Source organism: Tupaia chinensis, unplaced genomic scaffold (assembly GCF_000334495.1).
Source record: "Tupaia chinensis unplaced genomic scaffold, TupChi_1.0 Scaffold142351_1, whole genome shotgun sequence".
In the NCBI taxonomy this organism is placed as follows: Eukaryota; Metazoa; Chordata; class Mammalia; order Scandentia; family Tupaiidae; genus Tupaia; species Tupaia belangeri.
The window spans coordinates 33529-53914 of NW_006202199.1; the positions used below are offsets into that span (position 1 = coordinate 33529).

At 36.4% G+C, this 20386-nt stretch overlaps 1 protein-coding gene and 1 pseudogene across 1 annotated transcript; both read right to left on the reverse strand.

Annotated features, from left to right (window-relative positions):
• Positions 1-3169: 3169 nt before the first annotated feature.
• LOC102473780 (olfactory receptor 5K1-like) lies at positions 3170-4083 on the reverse strand (annotated as a pseudogene).
• Positions 4084-13837: 9754 nt separating this feature from the next.
• On the reverse strand, positions 13838-14764 carry LOC102474200 (olfactory receptor 5K1). Its single transcript, XM_014582126.1, has one exon. The coding sequence runs from the start codon at positions 14762-14764 to the stop codon at positions 13838-13840; it is 927 nt and encodes a 308-aa protein (XP_014437612.1).
• Between the last annotated feature and the right edge of the window lie 5622 nt (positions 14765-20386).

A 20386-nucleotide genomic window follows, 5' to 3' on the forward strand; every position in this document is an offset into this window, starting at 1 on the left:
CCATTCTCCTCTCAGGATCTTGGGCATGCATGCACACATGCCCGGTGAGAGTTTAAGCTGCCAGGTCCAGGACTCGAACTGCAGTCAACTACGTTGGAGTTCAGCAACACAGCCATTACACCAATTGCTGATCCCATATATTCTTACTTTCACAATGAGTTCTATACTTTCACAATACAGGCTTTATTCATGTTTCTACTTATTTTTAAAAAATTAACAGATAATGTTTTATGCTTTTATCCTGCACAACATGATATTTTGAATGGTTAAATCTAGCTAATCGACTAATGTCTTATCTTGTGTAGTTAATCATTTTTGTGCTGAGAGCAAATAATATCCACTCTTTACAATTTTTGAGAATATAATGTGTTGCTATTAAATATAGGCACCTTTTGGTACAATAGCTCTCCTGAAATGTATTTGTCCTATCCAATCATAAATAAGTATAATTTGCCCAACATCTCCTGCCTCCTCCTCTCCCAACCATCCCAGTGTTTAGTAACCAATATTCTATTATCTTGTTCTTTGAAATCCATGCTTTCTATTTAATTTTCTTGTTCTTTGAAACCCCTATTTTCATATTCTACTATATATGAATGAAATTACACAGCACTTGAAACTTTTGTGCCTGACTTAATTTGTAAAACATAGTGTCTCCAGATTTATCTATGTTCTTGCAAATGCCAGGATTTATTCTTTCCTAGGGCTGAATAGTTTTCCATTGTGTATGTATACCATCTTTTCTCTATACATTCATGTGTTATGGACATTTAGAGTGAGTCCATATCTGGGGTATTGTGAACAGTGTTGTAATAACTGTGGGCATGCAGGTAGCTTCTCACTATACTGACGTCATTTTCTTTGGCTATGTATCCAGTAGTGGAATTGTTGGGTCACACAGTAGTTTTACTTTTTTTTTTTTAAAGAAATATTTATATTATTTTCCAAAATGGCTATATTAAGTAACATTCACACCAATAGTATATAAGCAATCCCTTTCTCCACATCCTTGTCAACACTTGTTTATGACTTGTCTTTATGATAACTCCTAACCAACAGTAATTTGGTGATATCTTATCGTGGTTTTGATTTGCATATCCTTGATCATTATTGACTCTGAGAGCCCTTTTCTCTATTTTTAGACTTGTTCGCATTTCTATGTCTTCTTCAGAGAAATACTTTTCAGGTCTTCTGCCACTTTTAAATTCAGGTTGTTTGTTCTTGCTATTGAGGTTTTTTGAGTTTCTAACATCTTTTGGAACTTAACCTTATCAATATATTTTATGTAAAGCTTGCAAATATTTTCTGCTTTGTGGATTGTCTCTTCACTCTTGTTTATTTTGTTTTATGAGTGTAATCATGTTCAATTTTTAATCATGTTTAATTCGATGTAATCATGTCTGTCTAATTTTAAGTGCATACATTAATTTCTGAGTTCTTTTTTTCTTTTTCTTTTTTTTTTTGAGAGGTTTTTGCTATAGGATGCGTCCTCTCACCAGAAAGACAGAAAGTGAAAAATCACCCCCCCAGGTGGAATGGCCACACTGCAATCCCTTCTCCTCCATTCTTCTCTCTGGATCTTGGGCATGCACAGACACACGCCCAGCATGAGTTTAAGCCACCAGGTCCGGGACTTGAACCGTGATCGACTACATGGAAGTTCAGCGACATAGCCATTATGCTAATTGCTGGTCCCTATTTCTGAGTTCTTTATTGGCTCTTCCATTGGTCTGTGAGTCTGATCCTATGTCAGTGACATGCTGTTTTGGTTCCTCTAGGTTGCAGTATAATTTGAAGTCAGGTGATGTGAAGCTGCCAACTTTATTCATTTAGTTTATTTTGTCTATTCATATTTAGGAACTTTTGTGGTGACATACAACTTATAGGAAGAATTGGTATCATAACTTAATCTAAACTTTTTACTTTAGCATTGTAAAAAATATAGATGACCAAAGAGCAGAAGAAACATGGGCTTACTATGAGTGTGATGTTGAAGGAATAATTGTAATTACTACAATTAATAATTATAAGCAAGAGTTTTCTTTATTTAACATACCTTTGAAATTCTAAGCAGAGAGCATGGATGAAAGGAAGGCCTCACATTTGAGGATCATTCCAGGCCTACTTTGTTCCATATGAATACATTTTGCGAAGTGTTTGGAGTATTACGAATTGCTCTTTACTACTACCCACGAACTGGAGAGTGTTTGATTAGGCAGAGAGGAGATGTGAGGGTCATGTGTGAGTGGCCAGCCATGTGTTAGGTTTTTAGTAATTTGAAGAATTAATCAATGATATTTTTCCAGAAATAGTTAAGAATATATTGTCTTATTACAGAGTCATAAACAAAACAAATAATTAAAAAATTATCTTTAAAATCTAGTTTTCTGAAGTTCTGAAAAATATTTGTTTTGTTTAACTACCAAAAACAATGATGTCTGTCACATGAAATTGTTTGGTTTTACCCATATTCTACAACTTAAGTGTTTGCAATTTTGGAAAAAAGCTATTCTAGAAAATTCTGTCTACAAGTCAACTGCATCTTACTTTATTCACGTGTTGACATAGCATGCCCCAAGTTGAGTTCCTCTTGTTAACCCCTCCTTCACCTGTTTGGAAGAGGAGCACAGAGGTTTAGTCTAACTCACTGACAGCAAAGACTCTACAAGTCCTCTGTGAGGTTTGACTATTTGGAACTTCATATTACACATTTTTATGCATGTCCATATGGAAGGAGATGAAACTCTCTACAGGTTAACTGCTCTTGAAATACTCTTCTGTACTTAGTTCTGTAACTCCATGAGGACCTTAACGGGGAACTGCAGTATTGACTTTGATTTCACACCTTTCTTCCACAGCAGTTTTTTTGGAACTACAGGATGCTCCCCAAAATGGCATTAAAACTATTTTTCTGTTTTCTTTTTGGTGTTGGAGATCACTGATGCCAACACAGTCCATGATGTGGCAGCATCATTAGATCTAGCCGGTTCATTCCATTCTGTGTATGTTCTTTTCTGCCGTATTTCTGTACAATTCGATTGCATTATAATATAGCCTAATAACTTAGCTACCTCTTGCCCGTTAGGTATTTATAAATTTTCTTGAAAATTATTGCTGCATTTAGATAATCAAGCTGTAGTATGTCTCATTACCTCAAACTTCCTTGAGATTACTTTTTCTTCAGAAGTTTTTTTAAGACACTTGTTACTTCTTTATTTCTCAGGCTATAAATAAAAGGGTTTAGTAAGGGAACTACTATTGTAAACAAAATACCAGCTGGTATATCTTTATCCCCTTCTTTAAGGAAATTTGGTCTAATATACATGAAGAAAATAGATCCATAGAATAAGGAAACTGATACAAAGTGGGATGCACAGGTAGAAAAGGCTTTGACTTTTCCCTCTTTGGATTTCATTTTGAAAATAGTTGAAAGAATGTAGAAATAAGATACTAAAACACTACCTATGGTGAAGACTCCAATGGAACCTGCAAAAACGAATAGTACCAGCTCATTGACATAAGGGTCAACACAGGAGAGTCTGTACAAGGGAAGAATGTCACAATAAAAGTGGTTGATGTGATTAGGCCCACAGAAGGCTAACCTAAATAGTAGCCCTACTTCAATCAGGGCATGTAGGCTTCCAACAATGTAGGTTCCTGTGGTCATCTGAATGCAGAGTTTCTTGGACATCATGGTGTGGTACTGCAGAGGGCTGCAAATGGCCACATAGCGATCATAAGCCATGGCTGCCAGAAGAAAGCAGTCTGCAGTATCAACAGTGCAAAAAAAGTAAAACTGAACCATACATTCATAAAGGGAAATTCTTTTGTCCTCAGAAACTAAGTTCTCTAGCATCTTAGGAGTAATGGCACAGGAGCAGCAGGAAGGTTGCCTAGAAAGATGTACATGGGTGTGTGAAGACGATGTTGAGTAAGAATTAGGGCCACCAAACCAAGATTTCCTACTGTAGTGATCAGATAGATGGCCAAGAACAAGACAAACAGCAACGTCTTCAACTTTGGGTTACCTGTAAGTCCTGTGAGGATAAATTCGTTTTTCATGGTATAATTATCTTCAACCATTTCTGAATTCTGTGAAAGAAATGATGTAGACATAATGTGTAGTATTCCCTAAACAACTGTTTAACTCTCCTTGGTCCTTCTGGACTCTCTTTGGTGCAGAAGGGCAGGGATCATTTTCTCAGTGCTTCTATATGCCATTAGAATTTTGGTGCATTCTCATCTCAGGGGAGAATCAACCTTAACAAACTATTTTCTTTTGGGCAATTGATTTTACATTTTCCTAGATTATTTTGAAGAAAAACATTAGTCTAAATGAAGAATGATCAGTTTTGGGGTCTTAAAAGAAATGTTAATGAAAAAAAGGTTCTCGGTATGTTCCAAGTAAAGCGCATTTATAATTTAAGTGTCATCAATTGGTTTCAGGGTTCCTAAAGAATTTAAATGACTATGTTACACAGTGCTAACAATGCTGCATAGAAGATTATTTTTTGACACTAATGCTTCCATCAGTATGACTTAAGATAGCCAAAAGGTGGAACTAAGGTAAATGTCTATGGAAAGATGAATGGTTATAAAAAGTGCCGTATGTATCTAGAATGGATTATTTTTGAGTCTTCAATAGGTCTGAAATTCTTTTTTTTGGGAGATGTTTTTGCTATAGGGCGTGTGCGTTCGCCAGAGAGACAGAGAGAGACAGAGACAGAAAGTGAGAAATCACCCCCCAGGGGAGGATGGCCATGCCTCAATCCCTTCTCCTCCATTTCTCTCTTGGGATCTTGGGCACGCACGCACACGTGCCCGGTGTGAGTTTAAGCCACCTAGTCTGGGACTCAAACTGCGGTCGACTACATGGGAGTTCAGTGACATAGCAATTACGCTAACTGCTGGTCCCAATAGGTCTGAAATTCTAACATGTTATAGTATTGATGAAATTATGTAAGTGAAATAAGCTAGACACAAAAGGACAGATAATGATAGGTCTACTTTCTTGGGTTCCTAGCATAGTCACATTTATAGAGACAGAAAATTCACTTGTAGTTACCATGGTGAAGAGAAGAAGGGGATTTATTGTTTAAAAGGAACATAGTTTCAGTTTGGAAAGGTGGAAAACCTTCTGGAGATGGCTGGTAATGATAGTTGCACAACACTGTCAATGCACTAATACCACTGAACTGCACACGCCAATATAGCTAAAAGGACAAATTTTATGCTGTATCTAATCTACTACAGTAATTTAAAAAATTATTTTCATTTACATATTTCTATCAATTTATTATCTTCAATATTAGTGTAATACACATTGAGAAATAAGTGTTTTGGGAAAAAAGTAGGCTGTTCACAAGATATTTATACTCCTGGCAGGGAAAGGGTGTGATTTGGATGGAAGAATGGAGGAAAGTAGAGAGGAGGGCAAAGAACAAAAGGCTGTCCTAAAATTCCCAGCTCCTTTATTTGCATGCTTGTAATGTGAAATCATTCATGTGTGCATGTCTATAAAAGATGTCAATGCTATTCAACAACATAGGAGAAATCCTATGTTGAGGAGAGAGTTGAAACGGATAATGTGGGTTATTTAAATGCCAAAAATCTATGAATAAAGTCAAATGTCAAAAGGAAATGAGCCCAGATAAGGAAATGAGGGACTTAGGTACACTTTTTTGAGTGGAATGGCAGTCTAGTTTAATATTCTGGAATATTCATATTATGTTTTCCTCTATGCAGAGCACTTCGTAAGTTACTTCTTGTGCTGATTCCACTGTGTGTCTTAGACAACCTGATCTTGTAACTCATGAATACTATCCCTATAACTCATTTTCATTTATCACAATATATATCTTTATTATTTATTTATTTATTTATTATTATTATTTTTTTTGGGAGAGGTTTTTGCTATAGGGTACATGTGCTCACCAGAAAGACAGAGCAAGACAGAGAGACAGAAAGCAAGAAATCACTCCCCCAGAGGGGATGGCCACGCCACAATTCCTTCTCCTCTATTCTCCTTTTAGGATTTGGGATCTTGGGTATGCATACACACGCACCTGGCATGAGTTTAAGCCATCAGGTCTGGGACTTGAACTGTGGTCGACTACATGTGAGTCCAGCGACATAGCCATTATGCCAACTGCTTCCCCCGCTATATCTTAAGATTTTAATTGTTATTCACAAGTGATGAAAGCATAGTGCTTTAAAAAGTATAAATTAACCTAGCTAAAGTTGCTCAGGTTTAGGACTTAAGGTTGTTGAGGTTAGCTAGCTTGTTCCCACATTCTCTTATGGAGAGAATGGAGGTATAGCTAGTGAAGGTTTTACTTTTTATCAGGTTAATGAATGTAGCAGTCTGAGACCCTGAAGACAATTACAATTTAGTTTGAATAATCTTTTCAAATGCTCTTATGTTCTAGTAGTAACAACATTTTGAAGAAAATAATTGAGTTTAAGAGCGTTCAGAAAAGGTGAATTTCCAGGAAAGAAGTGTCAAGTAATTTCCCAATTGTTTACATAAAACTCATCAGAATAGAATGAAGCTCAAGATTTTTTTTTTTTTTTTTTTGGAGAGGCTATATCTTAAGATTTTAATTGTTATTCACAAGTGATGAAAGCATAGTGCTTTAAAAAGTATAAATTAACCTAGCTAAAGTTGCTCAGGTTTAGGACTTAAGGTTGTTGAGGTTAGCTAGCTTGTTCCCACATTCTCTTATGGAGAGAATGGAGGTATAGCTAGTGAAGGTTTTACTTTTTATCAGGTTAATGAATGTAGCAGTCTGAGACCCTGAAGACAATTACAATTTAGTTTGAATAATCTTTTCAAATGCTCTTTAGTTTAATGTTCTAGTAGTAACAACGCTTTGAACAAAATAATTGAGTTTAAAAGCATTCTGAAAAGGTGAATTTCCAGAAAAGAAGTGTCGAGTAATTTCCCAATTGTTTACATATAATTCATCAGAATAGAATGAAGCTCAAGATTTTAAAGTTTTGAAAACAGTATGAGATTTTTTTCTTGTCTACTTTACAATGATCAAAACTTCTTATTTTGTTGTTCTATTGCATTTAGTTGAAGTAAAATGTTTATTACTTATGGGGAAAAATTTAATGTCAAATATGAACTGGCAGATTACTTTCAATAAATATTACAATGTTTCTATGGTTTTACTCCATATACTTACAAGGGCCAGCCCATGGTGTAGTGGTGAAGGCAGTTGGATCTCACATGCCTGATAGCATAGTATGAATCTTAGACCTGACAGGTAGAGAAACACGCTAGGTGGGGGTGTATGCATGCTTAAAATCTCTAAAGGAGGGTAAGATGGAGGAGACAGGATTGTGGTATGACCATTCTCCATGGGGGTGCTATCTTATCCTCTGTCTCTCTCTGTCTCTCTTCTGCAAGCATATGTACCCTCTGGCTAATTAAAAAATGAAAAGCTTATGTAAGTCAGTAAAAATAATCACTAAAAATGAGATAAAGGGTCAGGCAGAAAAATTAAAAAGTAAACCATTTTTCAACAAATTAAAGATCTTTGAATTTGTTATTGAGAAAGATCATTTGAAATAGCTATGAAGGCATATTTATTTTGCCTATTCAAATAGCAAGTTTTTTTTTTAAAAAAGAAATGAAAATATATGGTGCTGTTTAGAATACAGTAAAATAGAAATCTAATTGTATTCTTGGTAGTTTACTAAACTGTAGCAATCCTTGGAAAATAATTTATTAACAAATTAAAGGAACTCCTGAAGGTTAACATTCTGACAGTTAATGATAAATCTATCAGAAAGTAATAATTAGTACCTCAGAAAATAGTTTATATATAATAATATTCCTTTTAATATTACTTTTGATAGGGAGAAATTAAAAACATTGAAATGATAACCATTAAGACAGTATGATTAAATAAATATGAATAATCTAAATGATCAGTTATGCTACAATCATTAAAAAGAGTGTTTATTTATAATAATTTGTTTAATAATAAAATGTACTCAAGCATTTTATGAATAAAAGAAAATTTTATATACATAATCCTACTCTCAAAATAACTACCTACGTAAGGAGTAAAAATAGTAGCATGGAAACATATCACATGTTATTACTAGTTTTTGACATGTAAAAATTATAGATCAGTTTTTTTCTGTGTTTTAAATTGTCTACAATGACTATCCCTTTTATAATTAGACATTAACTTTTTTATTAACTAAGTGAAATTACATGCTCTTAGTTCCCTATGTTATACTAATTGGAAACTCTATAATAATCTTTGGAAATGCAATTAATATTTTCTGCAATTTATAATTCTGCAGTGGGTAATGTCACCTGAATATACTTAAGAAATTTCTTACCCTATGGCTGTTATAATAACTTCAACAATTAAAAATAACACTTTTTAAAAGAAGTCTTGCATATATCTCAAACCATTCAGGAATACACTCAAATCTCGTAGTAACGAATTGTTAAGGTCACACGCTTCCATAAAAAAATGATAGCTCTGTTTTGTCAACTTTTACCATTTTAAAAACCAAGTGTTTGCACAATCTTCTATGATGTTTACACTTACTAAAAGTTCAGTAAATTATTAAAGCTTCCATTATCAATCCTTTAGATATGTCCTTATAGACAGGCATTCTAATGTATTGGGGAATGTTTGATTTTAATCTACTTTTAGTAATTTAATGACCTTGTGAATAATTTTTGATCTGGGGCCTGCTCTGCACTACTCTCTTTCTTTAAAAAGTCAGCTGACCCTCCTAGATGTTTCTGGATTGATAGTTTTCTGGATAGTCAGCGACCATAGCTGCACTCTACATTTCCAGAATGGGGAAAGTATTCTGTAAGCTACAAGATCTCTCTTTTCTTTGAGGAGCAGAGGGCTTCCTGAAACTATTGCTGAGTGTTAATCTCAGGTTATTTGGGGATTATGCCTTTAGGAATACTATTTAAAAACTAACTTTATATCCATAAAATTTGAGTAATGTTGTTAAATACTTTACCCTTGCTAGCTTGAAGTCTTGTATACAAGATTTCCTTGTATAAATGTTTCTTTTTCTTTTTCTTTTTTTAAATTTTAATTTTGTTATAGGGTGTGTATGCTCACCGGTGAGAGACAGAGATCCAGTAGGAGAGTGAGAAAGTCACCCATCCCGCCCAATGGGATGGCTACACTGCAATCCCTTCTACTCCACTATCCTCTCAGGACTTTGAGTGTATGTGCACACACACCCAGCATGTTTCTTAAACCGCAGGGTTCAGGATTGCACTGCACTGTTGGCCATGTGGGATCCAGCTGCCCCTAACTTCATGCCACCTATTAGTCTCCTAGTATCAATTTTTAAGTTGATTAAAAATGACCAGACAAAAATAAGTTTTGCATTGATATTTTGCTATTCTAAGAAGCAAAAAAATTTAATATAACACTATGTAATATTGCAAGTGTAAAAGACTGCCTTGAAATTATGTTTCTTATTAATCTAATTTGCTTAATGCATAGAGAATGTCTAACGCAAAAATTTCTTGGAAGAGGCTGATAATCCATTTTATGTAAACTGTAAAGTTAAATGGGAATCCACAACATTCAAAGATGTTTCAAAGCCTTTACTAATATATTCTGTTGATACTATAATTGTATGATCTTAGTTTTGGGTGAAGTGAAATTCAGGCTTATTCTGAATTCAGAAATGAATGATATTCATTTAGCACTTGGATGAGAGATTAATCTAAAGAAAACCTTAAGAATCTTAAAAAATTGGAAACTTAACATTCTAATTTTGGTTTATGTGCTGCCAAAGTGAATACAAGGAAACTAAGAATTCTTATGGAAAAAAACCCCTAAAGAACATAAAGAAACATGTTTTTGGAGATTAGTGTTTCTAGTCAAATACATTTAAAATTGTTTTCTCACCTGGATTTCCCTGATAAGAGTATCCTAGATGCAAATTGTTTGCCTGATGCTATTTTTTCAAAGGCATCCAACATTCTATCCTCATGATTCATTTAGGAGACTATTTCTATAAACAGGTCAATGGCTTGTATATATGTCATTGGTAGACAATGGTTCAAATATTCAAAATAAACCTGAGGGGATTTACTTGGCATTGGTATCAGAGTACAGCCTGGGAGGTTTAATATTCTACACATCAAAGACACACTAATTTGGAGTAATTAGGGGCATACCTTGAGACCTAGAGAATAAGGCAAATGCCTATTTCCAAATAAAATTTAAGGACTATGTACTGGTTTCAGTTCAATTCTTTTTCTTTTTTGGAGAAGTTTTTTCTATCGGGCATGTGCGCTCACCAGAAAAACAGAGACAGAGAGACAGAAAGTGAGAAATCACTCCCTAGGGGGGATGGGCATGGCACAATCTCTTCTACTCCATTCTCCTCTCGGGATCTTGGGCACACATGCACACATGCCTGGCATAAGTTTAAGTCACCGGGTCCAGGACTCGAACCACGGTTGACTACATGGGAGTTCAGTGACATAGCCATTACGCTAACTCCTGGTTCCCCAGGAGTAAATTTTTCATGGTGTTAGTACAATGTAAAGATTTACAGGAAAATATAAGTATTCTACTTGTGACTTGTGAGTTATGGACTATGGATTTAAGTTACAAATATATCTTGAAAATATAGTTATAGAACATACTTTTCAAAGAACATACTTATTATATATTTTTGTTGTTTTGTATCACAGCATACCTTTTTTTCTTGCCTATTATAATACTACTGGTACTGGGACCAGCAGATGGCGTAATGGCTACATTCCTGGATTCCCATGTGGTTGACTGTGGTTTGAGTTCTGGACCTGGTGACTTAAACTCATGCGTGTGTCTGAGTGCCCAAGATCCTGAGAGAATGGAGGAGAAGGGATTGCAGCATGGCCATCCCACCTGGAAGGTGATTTCTCACTTTCTGTCTTTCTGTCTCTCTCTGTCTTTCTGGTGAGCACACACACACACATATATATGTGTATATATATATATTACTGGTACTAAAGACAATTTAATGTACATTTTAAAAGAAAGAAACTCAATACACTAACGAGCTTATTTTCTTTGAAAAGTAAGTTGAAAATTACATTTTTCATTAAAATTTTGTTTAAATAAACAAATTAACACAATTTCAGTTCATAAAAATAAAACCTCATGATATGAGCTTAAAATGTTTGAAAGACATTAAAGACTTGGGCACATCCACAAGTGGAATGAGGGCTTTTATTTACAATGATGTAGGAAAGATCTCCTAGTAAAAGCATGATGTTTTCCCTCTTCTGCATGCAAGTCCTTATAGTCCCATCTTGACACATTAAACCATATCCTGAGATTCACATTAAGTTTTTTGTTTTTTTGGAAAGAGTCTCACCCTCTCATGATTTTCATGGTTCAACCTCTCAACTCTTACGCAGTTGGGACTGGAAGCACAGAGTTTGGCTTTAAAGGTGGACTGGGAATTGAACCTGGGCCTTTTAGGTGGTTTTACCCTGTGAAACATCAATGTTTTACCAGTGTGTACACCAAGGCTGGGCCTGAAGAATTTTTTTTTTTTTTTAAGGTTTCGTCATAGGGCATGTGGATGTGTTGGAGAGACAGTGAGAGAGAAAATGATAAATCACCTCCCAGGGAGGATAGTCATGCTGCAATCCCTTTTCTTCCATTCTCCTCCTGGTATTTTGGACATGCACACACATGCACCCAACATGATATTGAAGCTGCTGGATCCAGGACTCGAACTGCTGTCAACACTGTGGGAATCGGGAACCAGCAGTTAGCGTAATGGCTATGTCGCTGGACTCCCACGTAGTCGACCGCGGTTCGCGTCCCGGACCCGGTGGCTTAAAACTCACACGGGGCGCGTGTGCGTGCGTGCCCAAGATCCCGAGAGGAGAGTGGAGGAGAAGGGATTGCTGCGTGACCATCCCCCCTGGGGGGTGATTTCTCGCTTTCTGTCTCTATGTCTCTCTCTGTCTGTCTGGCGAGCGCACGCGCCCTACAGTGAAAATCTCTCCAAAAAAACAAAACAAACAAACAAACAAACAAACAAACAAAAACACTGTGGGAGTCCAACTCCTTAACAACCATGCCATCTACTGGTCCCTGGGTCAAGATTTTAAAAGGAGTCACAGAATGAGATTTTTTTATCCTCCTCATTACGCATAATCCTCCAATGAAATCTGGCTATAATTTTATTTTGACCAGTGACATTTCCTGTATTTTAGGCATCAGGTTGGAAAGTTCTGACTTGTTGCAAATTTAAGAGGAGAACAGGGCAGTGACATATTGTCAACTTCAATTATTTCTTAGCTGAACATACTTTTGAAATTTAAAGTAGTGAGAATGGATGAAAGGAAAATCTTACATTTGAGGATAGTTCCAAAGTCCAATTTTGTTCCATAAGATTAGTTTTTGGAAAGTCTTTGTAATATTTTACTGTCGGGAAAGTCATCAATATTTTCCTTTGTTTTTCAATGCAGAAAAGCATCATGAATTTCCTAACAACCCAATAATCTAAGGGCTAGGTATAAAGACTCTAGTTGAGAACAAAAGAATATGACAAGGGAGTAGTTGGTGTTCACTGAGATGGAAGTCAGTATGACGTAATTCTCAAGGACAGTTTTGTGAGTGGAGTCAGGGTGACATTCAAACTCCCAGAGAAGTTTGGGATATCTCTGGACAAAAGGAATGAGTGCCCATGGTTCTGGCAGGCTGAGAAGGATTGAGACCTGAGAATTTGTTGAACATTCTCTCTCCATTTCTCACGCTAATCAAAGAAATAACAAAACTTAAAAAAAAGTAGAGAGAAGTTGGATAAGGAGTTTTTCTATTATTTGATATTGGTCTCCTTGATTCAGAAGTTTGTACATAAAATCATGGCCATTTATATTCTTTAAGAAGATGGAAAAACTGATATTTTCTAATGATATATCTGGTACCAAGAATAGTGGTTTCACATACAAGAATCTCAGTAAATATATGTTGAGCAAATTACTGGAAAGTTAGTCTATGGAAAATATTTTATTTTACCCATATTCCACAAGTTAAGTGTTAGCAATAGTGAAAAGAAAAAAATATTTTAGAAAATTATCTACAGTTCAACGGCATCATTCTGTTTTCAAGGCTATACATAATATGACCCAAGTAGAGATCCTCTTGTGGAACCCTTCCTTCCTGTCAGGAAGAAGAGCACAGATGTTTAGTATAACTCACTGACAACAGAGACTCTACAAGTCCTCTGGGAGGTCTGACTCTTTGGGACTTCATGTTAAACATTTTTATGCATGGACATATAGAAGGGGATGAAACTTTCTTGAAAGCTGGCATCCTGTATTTAGTTCTTTAACTCCATGAGGACTTTATGTGGAACTGCAGTAATTGCATATAGAATGGGATGAAACTCTCTAAAGGTAACTACTCTTGAAAGCTGGCATCCTGTATTTAGTTCTTTAACTCCATGAGGACTTTATGTGGAACTGCAGTAATTGACTTTGACTTGACACCTTTGCTTACACTCCAGCTCTCTCCTCGCTAGACAATGCTCCTCCCTAATGTCGTTGAAACTACTCCTCTTTTGTCTTTTGAGCATTGATAATCACTGATGCCAACACAGATCATGATTTGGCTGCACCCTTAGATCTTGCTGGTACATTCCATTCTGCATGTGTTCCCTTCTGGTATATTTCTGTGCAATTTGATTACATTATAATATAGTCTACTAACTTACCTAACTCTGGTCTGTTGGGTCTTTGTAATTTTTCATGGAAGTTGTTGCTGCATTTAGATAATTAAGCTCTAGTATATGTCATTTCTTTCAAACTCTCCTGAGATTATTTTTTTCTCAGAATTTTTTTAAAGACATTTATCACTTCCTTATTTCTCAGGCTATAAATAAAAGGGTTTAGCAAGGGAACTACTATCGTAAACAAAATACCAGCTGGTATATCTTTATCCCCTTCTTCAAGTAAATTTGGTCTAATGTACATGAAGAAAATAGATCCATAGAATAATGAAACTGATAAAAAGTGGGATGCACAGGTAGATAAAGCTTTGACTCTTCCTTCTTTGGATTTCATTTTGAAAATAGTTGAAAGAATGTAGAAATAAGATGTTAAAACACTACCTACGGTGAAGACTTCAATGGAACCTGCAAAAACAAATAGTACCAGCTCGTTGACATAGGGGTCAACACAGGAGAGTCTGTACAAGGGAAGGATGTCACAATAAAAGTGGTTGATGTGATTAGACCCACAGAAAATTAACCTAAATAGAAGCCCTACATGAATCATGGAATGTAGGTTTCCTGCTGTGAAAGCCCCTGTGGTCATCTGAATGCAGAGTTTCTTGGACATCATGGTGTGGTACTGCAGTGGGTTGCAAATGGCCACATAGCGATCATAAGCCATCGCTGCCAGAAGAAAGCAGTCCGCAGTCTCAACAGTGCAAAGAAAGTAAAACTGCACAATACATTCAGAGAAGGAAATGATTTTGTCCTCAGAAAAGAAGTTTTCTAGCATCTTAGGAGTAATGGCACAGGAGCAGCAGGCATCCACAAGAGCCCGGTTGCCCAGAAAGATGTACATGGGTGTATGAAGATGACGTTGTGTGAGAATTAGGGCCACCAGACCAAGATTGCCCACCATGGTTATCAGATAGATGGCCAAGAACATGACAAACAGCAAAGTCTTCAGCTCTGGGTGACCTGTAAATCCTGTGAGGATGAATTCTTTCCTCATGGTATAATTATCTACAACCATTTTTGAAGTTGCTGGAAAAAAATGGTGGAGACATAATTCATAATATGCCCTAAACAACTGTTGAACTCTCCTTGGTCCCAACGCACAGGGATCTTTTTTTCAATGCTTCTACATGCCACTTGGACTTTGTTCCATTCCTACACTAGGGAAAATCAATTTTTTGATGCTATTTTCTTTTGGGCAATTGATTCAACATTTTCCTAGAATATTTTGAAGAAAAACATCATACTAGATGAAGAACAATCATTTTTGAGGTTTTGAAAGAAAGATTCATGACAAAAGGTTCTCTGTTTAATTTAGATAATGCTGATCCATAATTTAAGTGTCAGAAATTGGTATCGGGGTTTCTAAACTATTTAAAGACTATGTTATATAGTGATAACAATCCAGTGTAGAAAACTTGATTTTTATTAATTTTTATTTTTTAGAGAGTTCTTTTGCTGTAGGTCGCATGTGCTTACTGTAGAGACAGAAAGGAAAAATCATCCCCCTAGAGGGAAACCTATGCTGCAATCGCTTCTCCTTTCTTTTTTTTATTTATTTTTTTTGAGAGTTTTTTGCTATAGGGCACGTGCACTTGCCAGACAGACAGAGAGAGACATAGAGACAGAAAGCAAGAAATCACCCCCCAGGGGGGATGGCCACGCCACAATCCCTTCTCATCCATTCTCTTCTTGGGATCTTGGGCACGCATGCACACGTGCCCGGCATGAGGTTAAGCCACCTTGTCCGGGACTCAAACTGTGGTTGACTGTGGAAGTCCAGCGACATAGCCATTACGCTAACTGCTGGTCCCTTCTCCATTCTTTTATTAGGATTTTGGGCATGCATGCACACGTGCCCGACATGAGTTTGAAATAACAGGGTCCTGAACTCTATCGCAGTCAGCCATGTGGGAGTTAAGAGACACAAGCACTACGCCATCTGCTGGTCTAGAAGACTATTTGTATACCATTGTTTCCAGCAGTATTACTTAAAGCCAAAAAGTGGAACAAAGCTAAATGTGTACAAAAAAGTGAAAAGTGCAGTGTGTATCCACAATGGATTGTTACTGAGTCTCCAAATAAGCCAGACACAAAAGGACAAATACTGTATAGTTCTACTAATATGGATTTCTAGCCTAGTCACGTTTATAGAGAAAGTTCATAGGCAGTTGCCATGGGGAGAGCACAGAGGGGAGCTATCATTTAATGAGTATGTAGTTTCAGTTTGGAAAGGTGGAGAAAGTTCTGGAGGTGGCTGGTGATGATGGTTGTACAACACTGTAAATGCACTAGTGCCACTGAACTGCACACTCACATATGGGTAAAATGTTAAATTTTATGTGATATCTAATCAACCACAGTAATTAAAAATCAATTCTCATTTATGTATTTCCATCAATTTGTAATCTTCAATACTAGTGGTGTATACACTGTAAAAAAAAAACATTTTGGGGAGAAAGAGAGCTATTTACAAGGCATTTATATTCCTGGGAGGTGAGAAGGGAAAGTGATTTGGATGGAAGTATGGAGGAAAATGGGGGGTGGGGAGGAGCTATCCTAAAAAAAAAAAAAACAACAAAACAAACAGCTTGTTATTTGCATGTATACATTGCAATATTCAAGTGTGCATGTACATAGACAATGCCAGTGCTATAGGATGATATAGGAGAAATCCAAAGGGTTAATAATTTGGATTATTAGAATGCCCCCAAATTATGTATGAAATCAAATGTCAAAAGGAACTGAGCCCAGATAAGGAAACGAGGGAAATGAGGGACATAGGTAGACTTCAGTGAGTGGATTGGCAGGCTAGTTTAATATCCTGAAATATATATATTCTCACCAGAAAGACAGAGAGAAACAGAGAGACAGAAAGAGAGAAATCACCCCCCAGGGAGGATGGCCATGACGCAATCCTTTTTTCTCCATTCTCTCGGGATCTTGGGCGTGCACACATACACACCCAGCGTAAGTTTAAGCCACCGGGTCTGGGACTCAAACCGTGGTCGACTACATGGGAGTCCAGCGACATAGCCATTATGTCAACTGCTGGTCCCAATATCCTAAATATTAACATTATGTTTCCCTTTACACAGAGCACTTCGTAAGTTACTGCTTGTGCTGAATCCACTGTATATCTTGGACAACGATTTACCACATGAATACTGTCACCATAATTCATTTTAATTTTTCACAATTAATACCTTGAAATGTTTATTGTTGCTCATATTTTATGAAAGTATAGAACTTTAAAATATTAACCGAGCATAAAGTTGCTCATGCTTAGGAATGAAGATTGTTGAGATTCAGCAGCCAGCTCCCATGGAATCATGTGGAGAGAATGGAGGTATAGCCAGTGAAGGCTTTACTCTTTATCGGGTTGATGGAAATAGTAATCTGAGATACTGAAAACAATCACAATTTAGTTTGTATCGTCTTTTTAAAAAATTGCCCTCGAGTTCAATGTTCTAGTGGTAACAACACTTTGAAGAAAATGATCAAATTTAATATATGGTGATTTAGTTATATAGCAATCGGAAAAAGTGAATTGCCAAGACAGTAGTGTTGAGAATTTTCCCAATTGTTTACATAAACATTTATCAGAACAGAATGAAGCCCACCCAACATTTTAGTTTTGAAAACAGGACATGATTTTTCATTGTCTATTTTATAAGTATCAAAATTTCTTATTTTGTAGTTCTACTGCCTTTAATTGAATATGGGGGAAAATCAAATGTCAAACACAAACTGGCAGATTATTTTCAATAAATATGATAATGTGTCTATTGCTATATTCTAGTAGTCTTATGAAGGCCCAGCCCATGGTGTAGTGGTTGAGGCAGTTGGATCCCTCATGGCTGACTGCAGTTCGAGTCCCACATCTGGAAGCTTGAGAAACCCACTGGGTAGGTGTGCATGAATGACAAAATCCCTAAAGGAGGGTGAGGTGGAGGAGAAGGGCTCATGGTATGACCATTCCCTATGGGGAGTGCTTTCCCACCTACCCACTCTCTGTCTCTCTTCTGCAAGTAAATGTGCCCTCTGGCAAATTCAAACAATGAAAAGCTTATGTAAGTCAGTTGAAACAATCACTAGAACATACATAAAGGATACAACAGAAAAAACTAAAGAATTAGCACTTTTTAAAACAAATTAAAGATCTTTGCCTTCATTATTGAGACAGATAATTCATAACAACTATGAAGGCATATTTATTTTGCCTATTAAATAAGTTCTAAAAAAAGAAATGATAATATACGGTGCTGTCTAGAATACAGTAAAATGGGAACCTAACTGCATTCTCGATAGATGCATAGATTGATGCAATCACTGGGAAATTATTTGGTAACAGATTAAAGGAACTCCTGAAGGGTCACACTCTGACAGGTAATAATAAATCTATCAGAAAATAATTATTAGTACCTCAGAAAATAATTTGCATATAACAATATCCATTGCAATGTTACTTTTAATAGGGAGAAATTCAAAACATCAAATGATAAACATTTAGATAGTATCATTAAATAAAATATATGACCGATTATGGTACAATAATTAAGAAGTGTTTATAATAATTTATGTAATAATAAAATGGACACAAAAACATTGCATGAAAAAGAAATTTTTATATACTGAATACCCCTACTTTCTAAGTAACTACCTGTATATGAAGATAAAAGAAAGGTAGTTTAGGAACACATCAAAATATTATTATTAGTTTTTTTTTTTTTTTGGAGAGATTTTCACTGTAGGGCGCGTGCGCTCGCCAGACAGACAGAGAGAGACATAGAGACAGAAAGCGAGAAATCACCCCCCAGGTGGGATGGTCACGCCGCAATCCCTTCTCCTCCATTCTCCTCTCGGGATCTTAGGCACGCACGCACACGCGCCCGGCGTGTGTTTTAAGCCACCGGGTCCGGGACACGAACCGCGGTCGACCACGTGGGAGTCCAGCTACATAGCCATTATGCTAACTGCTGGTTCCCAGTAGTTTTTGATGTGTAATAAAAATAGTAGGTCTTTTTTTCTTTATTTAAAATTGTCTACAATGATTATTCTTATTATTTTATGCATCAACATTGTTTAAGTAAATAAAATGACACTCTCTTAGTTTTCTAATTTTTTCCTTGGTTTTGCTTTTTACGCTTTTGCCATAGGGTGTGTGTACTTGCCTGAGAGAGACTGAGAGGGAAAGTGAGAGACACCCTCAGCGAAGATGGCCACAGTGCAGTCCCTTCTCTCATTCTCCTTTTGTCATTTTAGGCATGCACACACATGTGCCAGTGATTTTTCAAGCCGTTGGGTCTGAGACTGAAACCATGGAAGGCCATGTGGGAATCCAGCACCTTAACCACCACGCCACCTGATGGCCCCAGTTTTCTGTTTCATAAGTTGATAACTCCGTAATACTCATTGGAAGTGCAACTAATATTTTCCGCATCTTACAATTCTACAGTGGATAATGTCACTTGAATGTACTGAAAAAATGCCTACGCTGGGGGCTTGCAGGAGGTGTGCTGGCTAAGGGTGTTGAAATCCCACATGGCCGACCATGGTTTGAGTCCTGGACCTGGCAATTTGTTTCCTCACTTTTCCTCTCTCTCGCTCTGTCCCTCTCTGGTTAAATTTAAATAAATAAACAATTAAATTAAATTAAATAATTCTTTAAAAATGTATTTTATATCAGTATTATTATTTTAAATTTTGCTATAGGGTATATGTGCTCACCAGAGGGAGGGAGGGAGAGAGAGAGAGATTGAGAGAGAGAGAAAGAGAGAGAGAGAGAGAGAGAGAGAGCCATACGCCCAGAGAGATTGAAGCCACCAGGTCCAGGACTTGAACTGGAGTCAGCCATGTGGGAGTCCAGCATCTTAATCACCATGCCACCTACTGGCCCCAAAATAAATAAAAATAATTCTTAAAAAAAAGCCTACTCTATTGCTATTATATTAATATATAAGATTAAAACTAGCAATTTTTTTGAAGTCTTGCATATATCTCAAACCACTCAGCAATACATTCAAATCTTTACTAATACATTTTTAAGGTCACTTGCCTTTATAACAACAACAAAAAAAAGATATTTTTTTCCAACAATTTTTACCATTTTGAATGGTTTGCACAGTCTTCTAAGATTCTATAACGTTTACATTTATTAAAAGTTCAGGATATTATTAAAGCTTCCAATATAAACTCTTTAAATATATCCTTATAGGCAACCTACATGGAAATGTTTGATTTCAATCAACTTTTACTTATTTTAATTACCTTGAGACTCATTTATTCATTGATCTGATGCCTGCTTTGTACTACTTGCATTCTTTACAAAGTCAGTTGACTCTTGTAGATTTTTCTAGGTTGATAGTTTTCTGAATATTCATTGACCACAACTACACTCCACATTTCTGGAATGTGGAAAAGTGTTTTGGAGAGATACGCTCATTTGAGAGAGACAGAGAGAGAGAAAGAGAGAGAGAGAGAGAGAGAGAGAGAGAAAGAGAGAGAGAAGGTGAGAAATCATCTTCCCGGGGGATGTTCACACTTCAATCCTGTTTCCATTCTCCTTCAAGATTTTGACCATGCTCACAAATACACTCAGTGTTTCTTAAACCACAGAGTCTGGGACTTTAACATCAGT

What these genes read in the sequence shown, in the direction of transcription:
- LOC102474200 (XM_014582126.1), bottom strand. Translation starts at nt 14,764, where the DNA reads ATGGTTGTAGATAATTATACCATGAGGAAAGAATTCATCCTCACAGGA.